The 13,281-nt window shown below is 42.1% G+C and overlaps 1 protein-coding gene across 2 annotated transcripts in view; it reads left to right on the top strand.

Annotated features, from left to right (window-relative positions):
• Positions 1-13,281, top strand: part of LOC129696206 (protein FAM135B-like) — a 408,722-nt gene that overhangs the window by 246,790 nt on the left and 148,651 nt on the right. For both annotated transcript variants that reach the window (XM_055633862.1, XM_055633863.1), the window contains 2 exons: positions 11,084-11,257; positions 12,125-12,251. In XM_055633862.1, the coding sequence (XP_055489837.1) occupies positions 11,084-11,257; positions 12,125-12,251 (301 nt within the window). The remainder of the gene's footprint in view (positions 1-11,083; positions 11,258-12,124; positions 12,252-13,281) is intronic.

The raw sequence follows: 13,281 nt of genomic DNA, 5'->3' as shown, positions 1-13,281 counted from the left end.
AAAATTATTTACTGTCACGCTTAGAAATTGCTTACCTGCACCTTAATGACAATAAAAAAGAACATTGAGTCATCACGGTAAAAGCCAATGAAAATTTCAGTTGTAAGTTCTGAAGTTCTTAGAACAGCATTCTTTCATTACACCAGTTTTAGTATGTGCTAATTATTATTTATTTGCAAGATCTTGCAGCTTTCCATTCTTAACCGAGCAGCAGTGGCTTTGGCCTTTCAAGTGCAGGACAATGCATGCAGCACTCTTGTTGCAACTGGAGAGCACTGGTGCTTAAAGAATGCATGCTGTAATTATGCAATGGTGCTGGTAAATTGCTTCCAGGGAATTAGAATGATCCGTAAAGCCTGGTGAAGTACAGTATCCAAAGGAAGCTTATTCTTTGTATAAATCTGAAATATACTGCATATAATATAGCATAATATTAATTCTACCACTGCTACTACTACTACTACTACTACTACTACTACTACTACTACTAATAATAATAATAATAATAATAATAATAATTATAATAATAATAATAATAATAATAATAATAATGCACTTGCTGTTAAAACAGAATATGCAGAAGATATTCAGCAAGTTTACCGGTATTTTCTGCTTCTTTACTCCTTGCAGGAGATTGCCAAATATCTTTATAAGTTCTAATCGGGTTTGAGTGTTTATGAATGATCGTGCTTCAAGGAAGCCTGCAATGCGGACAAATGTCTATGACCACTCTGCCGCCTTCTGTGGGCTGAAGGAGAATTCAATTAAGGAGTATGGAGTTTGGGGGATCTCGCTTCTGTTGCAGCAAACAGCAATCAGGGAGATGTGGCTGGAATCAGGAGTAATGATCTTGAGGCTGGGAAAGTGGAAGTAACTGACCAAAGCTATCTAGGCATATGCATGAGCCTAGATTAGAAGCAAATGTAGATCTCAGAAATAAATCTACTTTGAAGTTTACCTTTTAAGTAGCACAGTTTCAGTGGGAAAAAAAGTTGGTTAAAGCTGATTGATCTCCAAGCAAAACTGGATTTTTCATATAGACCAGGTTTGTGCAGATTAATTTTGAGCATTATACCATCACTGACATAATTTGAGGGAGTTTTATGTTAAAAAACAAAGTGCTTGGGCAAATCAAAATCAGGTAGAACTTGCTGTATGTTGATAAAAGACCTGAAAATGAAGAAGTGTCTCGACCCGAAATTCCTTTGCTCCATAGATGCTGCCTCATCCGCTGATTGTCACCAGCATTTTTGTCTACCTTGGAAATGGTTAAAGTCCATTTTCAATTGCACAGCTCTATTTATTTCCCCAAATTGTCTAAAAATCTGCCACCAACTTGGGAATAGATCAGTAAGGTAATTAGCATGGGTTTAGATTTGTAAAATATTAATTTTTACATTGATCTACCCATTTTCTCTTCTTAATTATGGAAATGGGAAAATTATAATGGTGTAAAGAGAATTAGAAATAGTATACATTTCTTGACTAAACACAAAAACTAATAGGAAATAATTCATTGGCATAGAATAACGCTACATTCTGGATAATAATACAGTGTTCAGATTGGCTCATACTTTCCACTGGTTAGTTACAGTATGTGATTGATATTCACAAATACCTTTTGCTAGTAAGCCCCTGTTACATGTGATTGACATTTAGTTTAGAGATTTAGTTTAGAGAAGCACCCTGGTTAAAGGCCGTCCCACAGCGATCACCTAAACACTAGTTAGAATAGAATAGAATAGAATAGAATAGTAAGATTAAACGAGAACTTACAAGTTTGAAGTTTGATCTTTATTTTATGAGGAGTAACGTTGAGGGAATACGTGAAGAACCCCGTTAGGACGCATGTGTGACATTCTTCAAAGCAGCGGTGTGGAATCACAGATAACTATAATGACATATAGATAGTAGGATTAGAATAAACATAGTAAGATTAGAGAAGAGATACCAGTTGAGTATATGATCAAGGGTGGGAGCAGAGGGCACGTATTCCCTCAACGTTACTCCTCATAAAATAAAAATCAAACTTCAAACTGGTAAGTTCTCGTTTAATCTTACTACTTTACTTCAGAGTCACACGAGTGACTACGTGAAGATTTTAAAGCTCTGTGATTTCATGCCGTGGAAACGAGTCCATGCCTCACTTCTGCCTTGATTGTGGGGAAAATAGTGTTAACATCATTAGATATCAATACGATATTGAAAAAGAAAAATGTTTTTATTAAATCCAAATCATAGCCCCTATTTATGGGTAAAATCATATTACAGAACTTAAAAGTGTTTCTGCAAATGTTCCAGGTTCTATGACCGGTTTATGATAAAATCGTTGGAACGTTCTTTCCGTTGACCATCCTGCAGTCTTACGGATTTAGTCCATAGGAACATCCAACTGTTTTTCTGCTGATGTGGCTGCAGCCGTGGGGGAGTGAGATTTAAAAACGTTAGTATCTACTCCTGCCTTTATTAGGACCTGTTTTAGCCATTGTGAGATGGTCTGGGCTGTCACTTTTTTATGTGGCTGTTTGTGGCTAATTAACAGTGCCATTTCTTTCCCTCTGATGATTCTTGTCTGTTCTATGTATAATAGTAAGTGAGTTACTATACAGAGGCGATCATCCGACGGGTAGGCCCTGAATTCTATTTTTTGCCCTGGTGTTCCTGGTCTGTTCTGTTTAATTAAGTCATGGATATGAAAAGTCAAATTCCCAGATGAAATAGTTGTCCAGCCTTAGTTTTTATAGCAACTGGACCCTTTGTGCCGTGACCAAAGCCATCAGCATGGCCATTTTCATTGTTAGTTTCTGTAGGGACAGAGCTGTTGGTGGAGACCAGTTTCTCAACATGGTCAATACAATGCTCATGTCCCAAATTTGGGTGTACCTGGTTCTTGGGTGATTCGTATTGAAAATGCCTCTCATTAGTTTGGTTACCAGGGGGTGTGTCCCTACAGAATGCCGCTCTGTTCCTTGCCACAGGTAGTTTGACAGAGCACTTCTGGCACAGTTGATGGCACTGTAGCTGAGCCCCTCATCGTAGTGAAGGCTGGCCAGAAATTCCAGAACAGACGGAATGTTGTTGGATCTGTGGTTGAGGTTATTGTTGTGACAGTACTTCCCCCATTTCTTGATGTGCACCAAGTACTGTTTTTTGGTGGACTGTCTGTGGGCCGATGCAATCATGTCCATTGTTCAGTCCGTCAGTCCCATGTGTTGTAGAGGCGCTTTCAGACTCTACAAATTAATGTTGGTATGATTATGACAGGGGTGACTTTCCTGTGTTACTGGTTGGACCAGTAAATTTGGTCTATGTTGAATGGTGATGCATGGTTCTAATGCCATGTCTAGTATCACCGGGAACCATGGTTGAGTAGGCCAATCGGGTACTAAAAGAATCCCAGATGCAGAGTCTTGTTGTATTTTCCTTAGTACCTGAGTGATGAGGCAGAAAGGAGGGAATGCATAAATAAACAATGTCCCCCAATGCAGCGAAAATGCATCTGTAGCTGCTGCCCCAGGGTCTGGTTCCCATGAAACATAACTTGGTAACTGATGATTTAGCCTGGATGCGAAAAGATCGAAATCTGGTGTTCCATACCATGCTGTAATTTCAGCAAATACATTTTTATCCAACATCCATTCAGTGTTTTCATTGAATTTGCGTGACCTGGGGTCTGCCACTAAATTCAGTTTACCTGGTAAGTAGGTAGCTGATATCCAAATATTTCTCTGGATACTCCATTGCCAAATTGTGTTGGCCAGATTGTCACATGATGTCGATTTATTTCCACCCATATGGTTGATATATGCTACCACGGTGGTGTTGTCAATTTGTAGTCTAACATGCTGGTGATATAACCCAGAACAATATGACTTAAGGCCATGGAATGCACTTGACATTTCCAGGTACTTTATACCCCGTGCTTTTAATAATGATGCCCCCCTGTGCATTCCATCTCCCTCCACAGCTCGAGATGGAATTGGTTGCTCCCCAAGCAAGTGCACTGGCATCAGTTTGTAGTACCATAGATGGGTTGCTGATAATTAATGGGTTGGAACAATACTTGTTGTTGTGTTCCCACCATTTTAGTTCTATTATGGCCTCTGTAGGTAGCTTCATTGGCCTGTCAAAATGGCCACCATTAATTTTGAGTGCTCTTATTTTTGCTCTCTGTAAATTTCGATAGTGTAAAGGTCCGAATTATGTGGATGGAAATGCGGCCACTATTTTCCCAATTATTCTGGCTACCAGTCTAATGGAGGGTTTGGTGATGTCAATGATTTTGCTGCAAGCCTCTTTTAAGGCTGTAACCTTTTCTATCGGCAAAGTCACTGACATGAGAACCGAGTTAATGGCGAACCCCTGGTAATCCATTTTTGTTGAAGGCATTAATTTAGACTTAACTGGATGCATGATGAATCCCAGTTCTTCAAACAATTGTTTCAAGATACAAGATACAAGATACATTTAATTGTCATTTGGACCCCTTGAGGTCCAAACGACATGCCGTTTCTGTAGCCATACATTTCAAACAAATAGACCCCAGACACAACATAATTTACATAACCATCCATCACATTGCTGTGATAAACTTATCTCTCCAAAACCTTTCCCTCCCCCGCCCCCTCCCCCCCCCCCCCCCCGATGTCAGAGTCAAAGTCAAAGCCCCCGGCTGGCGATGGCGATTGTCCCACGGCCATTAAAGCCACGCCGGGTGGTGCAAGATCGCACACCGGGTCTTGGTGTTAGAGCCCCCGGCGTGCGCTCGCAGAGTCCCGCGGCCATTCCAAGCCGCGCGGGGCAGTGATGTAGGCTGTTACTGCTAGTTTAACCAATTTGTGGCTGTTACTGCTAGTTTAGCCAATTCCAAAGTTTTGCCAACAATAAATATGTCATCCAGATATGCCATTACCATATGTTTTTGTTTTCGTAGTAACGCCAAGGCTGGTTTCAAAATTTTTGTGAATAACCTGGGGGCTGAAGTTAGCCCATTTGGTAGTGCCCTGTATTACCAGAGCAGTCCCATCCAGTAGAATTTCAAATAACATCTGTGGTCACCTCTTATGGGTACTGTATAGTAAGCATTTTTTAAATCGATGCTTGCCATATAGTAGTCTTCGGAAACTAATTGCTTAGCAGTAACAAAGGTTTCCATTTTGAAATGAATATATTGCACAAAGATATTTAAAGTTGTCAAATCGATGATGATGCGGCAACCACCATCTTTCTTGTTATTTATAAAGATATTGGACACAAATTCCTGTGATTCGTGTTGGGTGTGTTCAATTACTCCTTTTTTATATAGTCGTTGTAGTTCTGCATGTGCTTTAGATTTTTCTATGCCTGAGAGTATGAACATTCGGTTTGGTGCATGCTGTACTGGTGGGTTATGTTTTAGTATAAATTCTATGGTATAACCCTGGATACTGCTTAGAATGTAAGTGTCTAAAGTTATCTTGTTCCATGCATCCAAATAATATCGTAACCTCCCACCAACTTTCGTGCTCCCTTTAATTTTTAAGGAACCAGACCCACCTACCTCCATGGTTACCAGTGGTAGGTGCGTTATTTCTTCGGCATCCTCCGTGGACGTTGAGGCGCCGTTGTTTGGGTCTGTTGTTGGGTTGAAGGCTTGCGCATTTTCCAGGGCGGTCAGTCTGGGCCATGGCCTAAAAAAGACCGCTGTTGGGTGCTCCTGGTTTTTGCGCTACCTGCGATTTGTGTTGACCATCTGGGGGTTCCGTAGGGCTGATATTTTTGGCCGTAGTAGGTTTTGGTTGCTGCCTTTATGAGCCCCAGTGTTTTCGCCTCTTCATCAAGTTCCTTGACTTCTTTAGGTAAATCCCCTCCAAACAATAGAATTGGCGGTTTGGAGGTTCCTGGTTTACAGAGGCCGGCAAATTTGGGGTCCAATGCTGGTTGGATTGCACTTTTTCTAATGTTATTCAACTCATACTGTGAGTTGCACAGTAAAGCCAGTGCATCCTGGTGGTCTTGGGTCATGTTTTGCTCCTTCAAAGTTCGGGCAAAAGCTGTTATTCCTGCCGTTAATACTTTTAGGACCTTTTGAATTTTTAAATCACTGGTTCGAATTGTTGTCCCCACATGCTTCCAGATGCACTGGTTTACACTCGGAACATTTAATGACTTGCAGTTACCTGAAGGTAAATGCCGTGCCATGGTGTCTGTTAGAGCCAGTGCCTGTAGTTGATTAAACGACATATAATCAATGCTAGCCGCTATCTTCGGCTCCAGGTCTTGCCCAGTTTGGTCTGGTTGGAAAAACTGGGTCACCATGTCCAGCATGTCTTCTTTCACCCCAGGCTTACTGGGGGTATGTTGTTCCCAGCCCTGTTCAGGGTCAGCCCAGAACTGATCCTCCGTGTTCTCCTCTGATGATGAAGAGACACTATGCACAAGGTGTACTGCTGTGGGGCTTATTGATTGCCCACTGTGGCTAGCCTCCATCTCCCGGAGTCTGCCACTTTGGAGGATTTCCTCCAGCAGCCGCTCTAACTGGCTCTTATGCTCTCGGGCATAGGCCACTCGCGGCTGCTCCAATTCCTGCAGCCGCTCCAACCGGCTCCAATGCACTCGGGCACTGGCCGCTCGCGACTGCTCGTCATCCAGCAACCGCTCCAACCGGCCCCGGTGCTCACGGGCACTGGTCGCTTGCGCTTGTTCCTCGTCCTGCAGCCGCTCCAAACGGCTCCAATGCTCTTGGGCACTGGCCGCTCGCGGCTGCTCGTCATCCTGCAATCGCTCCAACCGCCCCCCGGTGCTCACGGGCACTGGCCGCTCGCGGCTGCTGAAAGTCAGACTCGTCTGAGTCTGGCATTCGATCCGACTTTTGCTTCGCTTTCCCGCCCGGCCGAGGAGTGGATTTGGCCGGTGCGGGAGCGAAGTCGGACACAGCTGTTCCCATTTTGGGAGATTCCCGTGCCGTCGGCTGCTGCTATTGCTGCTGGCTGCCCGCAACTCCACAGTTCTCCCCCTCCAGCTTTTTCGCAGCCTTCCTTCTAGTCACTCTGTCCATTTTCCCACCTGCAAGGTAAGTTGGAAAAACGCAGAGTCCCTTACCTGCTGTTGTCGGCTTTTTGATTCTGCCGCTTAAGGGGAACATTCTTCCCCCTGCTGCGTATCGTTGCAATGCCTGTAGTGATATGACACGCATGCATCCTAGCGGGGTTCTTCACGGAGTCGCTCACGTGACTCCGAAGTAAAATTACCTTTATTGTCATTCAGACCTTACGGTCTGAACGAAATTTCGTGCCTGCAGTCATACATACAATAATACAATAATAAACAACAATAAACACAAATTAACATCCACCACAGTGAGTCCTCCAAGCACCTCCTCACTGTGGTGGAGGCAAAAATCTTATGTTTATCTCAAAAATCTAAAAGGTCTATGTGATCCCACTTGTTCATCCTATGCACTAGGGGGAAATTAACAGAAGCCAATTAACTTACAAACCTGCACACCTTCGGAATTGGGAAAAAAACCCAGAGAAAACCCAGTCGTTTACAGGAAGAACATACAAACGCCGCATAGACAGCACATATAGTCAGGATTAAACCCGGGTCTTTGTCACGGTAAAGCAGCAGATCTACCACTGCATCACCGTGCCATCATGTGAATCAAAGTTGCATTTCTACACTGGAAACGTCAGCGTAACTGGAGTTTATCATTAGATGTCATGAACATATTTAAAATGTACCTTTCATATTACATGTAGAACTTTGATGTTATCAGGAACATATTGGAGTTCAAGTACTATTGTTTTAGTCACTTGTGGCAATATTAGATTTATGGAAGTTAGAAGTGGGAGCCAGGTGTAACTGTGAATTACAGCTGGTATAATTCTGAGCATATCAGTCATTTTCTCTCACTATGAATGTTGATTGACACTCTGAAAATGTTTTGACTTCTGTTGTTGCTCTGGAACTATTCTGACAGCACAGGCATTATTTCATTAAAGAGAAATAGATAGGTTGTAGATGGTGGAGCCTTCACTTTTTCTTGCGCTTCTGTGACACCAGCACAGTTTCTGTGCTTTTGTCCCCAAGAGTGTATGAAAGGGGAAGAGGGAATAGAAACATAGAAACATAGAAAATAGGTGCAGGAGTAGGCCATTTGGCCCTTCGAGCCTGCACCGCCATTCAATATGATCATGGCTGATCATCCAACTCAGTATCCTTTACCTGCCTTCTCTCCATACCCCCTGATCCCTTTAGCCACAAGGGCCGCATCTAACTCCCTCTTAAATATAGCCAATGAACTGGCCTCAACTACCTTCTGTGGCAGAGAATTCCAGAGATTCACCACTCTCTGTGTGAAAAATGTTTTCCTCATCTCGGTCCTAAAAGATTTCTCCCTTAACCTTAAACTGTGACCCCTTGTTCTGGACTTCCCCAACATCGGGAACAATCTTCCTGCATCTAGCCTGTCCAACCCCTTAAGAATGTTGTACGTTTCTATAGGATCACCCCTCAATCTTCTAAATTCTAGCGAGTACAAACCGAGTATATCCAGTCTTTCATATGAAAGTACTGACATCCCAGGAATCAGTCTGGTGAACCTTCTCTGTACTCCCTCTATGGCAAGAATGTCCTTCCTCACATTAGGAGACCAAAACTGTACGCAATACTCCAGGTGTGGTCTCACCAGGACTCCTATACTCAAATCCTTTTGCTATGAATGCTAACATACCATTCACCTTCTTCACTGCCTGCTGCACCTGCATGCCTACTGTTAATGAATGGTGTACCATGACACCCAGGTCTCTTTGCATCTCCCCCTTTCCTAATCGGCCACCATTCAGATAATAGTCTACTTTCCTGTTTTTGCTACCATAGTGGATAACCTCACATTTATCCACATTATACTGCAGTGGTGGAGAGACCTAGATATGAGGTGCTTGCTGTTTGACAGTGTTCACTATTTTGGATGTTATCTCAGCTGGATCTTGCAACTGGGATAACAGTATCAAAGCAAAGAATTGCACAGACTATTTACAGAGTAGTGAAACAAAATCAAGAAACTGTCAAATTAAATCCTAACCAAACTTGTATGTGCTTCACTATATTATTACAAATCCTTAACCCTTCATTCAGAACTTCTTTAGTCAGAGGGTGATGAATCTATGGATTTTATTGTCACAGACTGCTGTGGAAGCCATGTCATTGGGTACTTTTCAAGCATAGATTGACATTCTTGATTAGTTGTGTGGGTCAAAATTAATGTGGAGAAGGCAGAAGAATGAGGTTAAGAGGGAAAAATAGATCAGCCATAATCAAATGATGGAGTGGACTTGATGGGCTGAATGGCCTTTTTATGCTCCTATGTCTTTTGGTCTTTTATATAGAAAAAGGTACTTGCATTTATAAATACATTTTGCCACCTCATTCCATTACAAAGTTAACAATAATCAACGATATACATTGAATAATTATTAAATATGAATTATTTGTAGGAAATTATTAAATGTTGGTTTAACTCTTATTGATTGAGGGTTAACAATTGATTAGTGCACTGGAGGGAACATCTCTTTCCTTTGAAGTATTGCCATGATCTTTTGCATTCAACTTAGGAAATCTGGTCTTAGACTAAAGGTTATTCCTTCAGGACTGCAGTCTAATGGTAAACAAGATGTTTATGGTCCAGTCTTCAGAAAAAATCTTTGACTCCACAAAGGTAAGGAAGGTACCATTTGAACTGTGGTTAGCAGCAGATAGCTCTACATCCCAACCACAGATATTTTGGTTCATCTTGGTTTCTCCCATATCCTTTCAAGCTTGCTACAAGATTCACCATACTTTCCACAAGTTCTAGGATCTGTCTGCTTTCTATTAGTGACATGGGGATGAGTCGGAGTATAGGAAAGAGATCGAGCAATTGTCCAAATGGTACCAGCACAATAACCTGGCCCTCAACACCAGCAAAACCAAGGAACTGATTGTGGGCTTTGGAAGGAGCAGGATAGAGACCCACAGTCCCGTTTATATCAACGGGTCGATGATTGAAAGGGTCAAGAGCTTCAAATTCCTGGGCGTGCTCATCTCTGAAGATCTTTCCTGGTCCGAGAACACTAATGCAATTTTCAAGAAAGCACATCGGCACCTCTACTTCCTGAGAAGATTACGGAGAGTTTGTTTGTCAAGGAGGACTCTCTCTAACTTCTGCAGGTGCACAGTAGAGAGCATGCTGACCGGTTGCATCGTGGCTTGGGTCGGCAACTTGAGCGCCCTGGAGAAGAAAAGACTACAAAAAGAAGTAAACACTGCCCAGTCCATCATCGGCTCTGACCTTTCTTCCATCGAGGGGATTTACCACAGTCGCTGTCTCAAAAAGGCTAGCAGTATCATCAAAGACCCACACCATCCTGGCCACACACTCATCTCCCTGCTTCCTTCAGGTAGAAGGTACAGGAGCCTGAAGACTGCAACGACCAGGTTCAGGAATAGCTACTTCCCCACAGCCATTAGGCTAATAAACCTGGCTTGGACAAAACTCTGATCATTAATAACCCATTATATGTTATTTGCACTTCATCAGTTTATTTATTCATGTGTGTATATTTTTATATAATGGTATATGGACACACTGATCTGTTTTGTAATAAATGCCTACTATGTGCTGAAGCAAAGCAAGAATTTCATTGTCCTATCATGGACACACATGACAATAAACTCACTTGAACTTGAACTTCAACATCAAGCCCGAAACATGTGAAATAGGTAGCCAAAATATCAAAATCTGGATGGGTACCATAAACATACAGGTGTATGAGGTAGAGAGCAGGTTATTTCTGGCTCACTGTCAAGGCAAGGCTTAATAAAAGTGGGCTTAGTAATTCCTGAACCACAGAGGGAAACAAGTCCAGAATCTTGTTCCTGTTCTTTGTAACTATAATTCCCTATGTTTGTGCCAGGAATACCTAAGATTTTATGGCTGTGGCTTAGGTGCCTTCTTAAAGACAGTCCACTCTCGCTTTTTTACATTTATCCTCATTGCTCAGTTTTCCTCGTAAATATTTTGTCTGCAAATTGACTTTGTAATCTATCTTCTGCTTGCTTACAGATTGAGTGAAATTGCAGGAATACCTTTGATCAGTAGCCGAAGGCTGGGTCTTCACTTCCATCCCAGAAGGGGTTTGCACCATCATGTACCCGTCATGTTTGACTACTTCCACCTCTCGGTCATATCCATCACTGTGCATGCATCACTTGTTGCATTGCACCAACCCTTGATAAGGTACAGTAGTGCAAACATTCATGTATTCTCTTTTAGGTACAATAAGAAAGATGTTTCACAAGAAAATGAATTATACGTTTCACCTTCTGCCGCAGACTATTCTCAATATAGAGTGATCAAATTCAAAACTACATCGATTTAGATACATCGGCTACAAGACAAGATAGGCACAAAATGCTGGAGTAACTCAGTGGGACAGGCAGCATCTCTGGAGAGAAGGAATGAGTACATTTCAGGTTAAGACCCTTCTTCAGACTGCGTTTTGTGACTATCTTTGGTGTACCAGCATTTTGTGTCTATCTTCGGTGTAAACCAAAATCTGCAGTTTATCTAAACATTTAGGCTGCACAGATAAGTTCTTCAGTACGCTGCTGTGTAAAAACTGACATAAAATAAATTTATACTTGATTATATTTTAACCGTGAGATACTCAATTTAGCTGGATACTGGTTGGAATCACAATATTCATGTCTACAACTCAAGTGTCAGACAGTAACTGCTTCAGGTTGACCGCTATTAGGTTGTGCCTTGTTATAAATGTTGAGTATTTATTGAGAATGACAATGCAATCATCTTTCATCATGAGCTATTTTTCTAAGATAATCAAGCACAAATAAAGTGTAAAGTCAGCAAGCATGCCAAAGTCAAACATCTACCTGAAGTTCAAAATGACCTTCAACTTATTGCATTATGTTAATGGAAAAGGGATGAAACTAGGGAAGGAAAGAATTCTAACTCCCACCCCAACATTCCTTATTGAATTTAACCATAAAATGTCTTGTTCTCCTCAGTCTTGTCCCAAAAATGGAACATGCTTATATTACTTCTTCATCTTTATTGAGACTTTTTTTTATTACATCTCTTTAGTTTTCCTCGCTTGGGCAAAGGCTCATGGCTGAGTAAAGGAGGTCAGGAGGTGGAACCTGATACTTCTAATGTAACTCTCGAAAGCCTAGTGCTTGGACCCAGTTATTACAAGCAACTCACAGTTGAGGTAAGAGAGGTTCCAATTCATTGCTTGCCAAATGATATTTTCCACAATTTCACGTAGTTTGTTCTGATTATTAGTTGAACCTAAGAATCACTTTATAAGCAAAACACAAAGTGCTGGAGGAACTCAGCGGGTCAGACAGTATCTGTGGAGGGACTGGACAGTCAATGTTTCAGGTCGGGTCCCTTTTTCAGACTGGTAGGAGTAGGAGCAAGAAAACCTCCCCAGATGCTGTTGATCCACTGAGTTCCTCCAGCACTTTGTGTTTTGCTCAAGATTCCAGCAGCTGCAGTTTCTTTTTTCCCCATCACAGAATGTGAATCTTTGCAGCTTCAGACAAAACAGAAGAAAAGAACAAGAGCCTCCTAAGAGGGAGAAGAGTTAATTAATAATGATAAAGAAATGTTGTTGGTGAATACTGGCACTGCACCCCAATAGGTCAGGGATTTAGCAAGGAGAATACTAAGAAAGGCAGCCAAATGCCACACTTCAACCAGCCTGACTTAAATGGAAGAGGAAATACATGATCTGTTATTAAAAGGGCATTTAGAAAATAATAATGTGATTAAGTAGAATTGATACAGATTTATAAAAAATGTAAGGTCGACAAAAATGCTGGAGAAACTTAGCGGGCAAGGTAGCGAAGGAAATATGCAACGTTCCGGGTCGAAACCCTGCTTCAGACCCGGCTATTTCCTTCGCACCATAGATGCTGCCTTACACCCGCTGAGTTTCTCCAGCATTTTTGTCTACCTTCGATTTTCCAGCATCTACAGTTCTTTCTTCGACGTTTTGCGGTGATGGCTGCATCTGCGGTTCCTTTCTGTTGGGGGGGGGGGGGGGGGAGAGTCCATCAAGAACGATGTTGCTGTACTGACGTATAGCCAAGTCTATCCCTCATTGCTAGCAGCTGATGGGAAGTGGCCACAATGCGGTGGCGCCCGCAGCGGTGAGTAAGAGTTACTGGCATGAACCTGATCCCTTCCTTCTCAACGCTCATTCCCTCCTCGCAACTTTACCCCTGGCTAGACTC

Source organism: Leucoraja erinacea, chromosome 4 (genome assembly GCF_028641065.1).
Source record: "Leucoraja erinacea ecotype New England chromosome 4, Leri_hhj_1, whole genome shotgun sequence".
Lineage (NCBI taxonomy): Eukaryota > Metazoa > Chordata > Chondrichthyes > Rajiformes > Rajidae > Leucoraja > Leucoraja erinaceus.
Note: the sequence above shows the minus strand (reverse complement) of the source record. Positions and strands in the feature narration are given on the sequence as shown.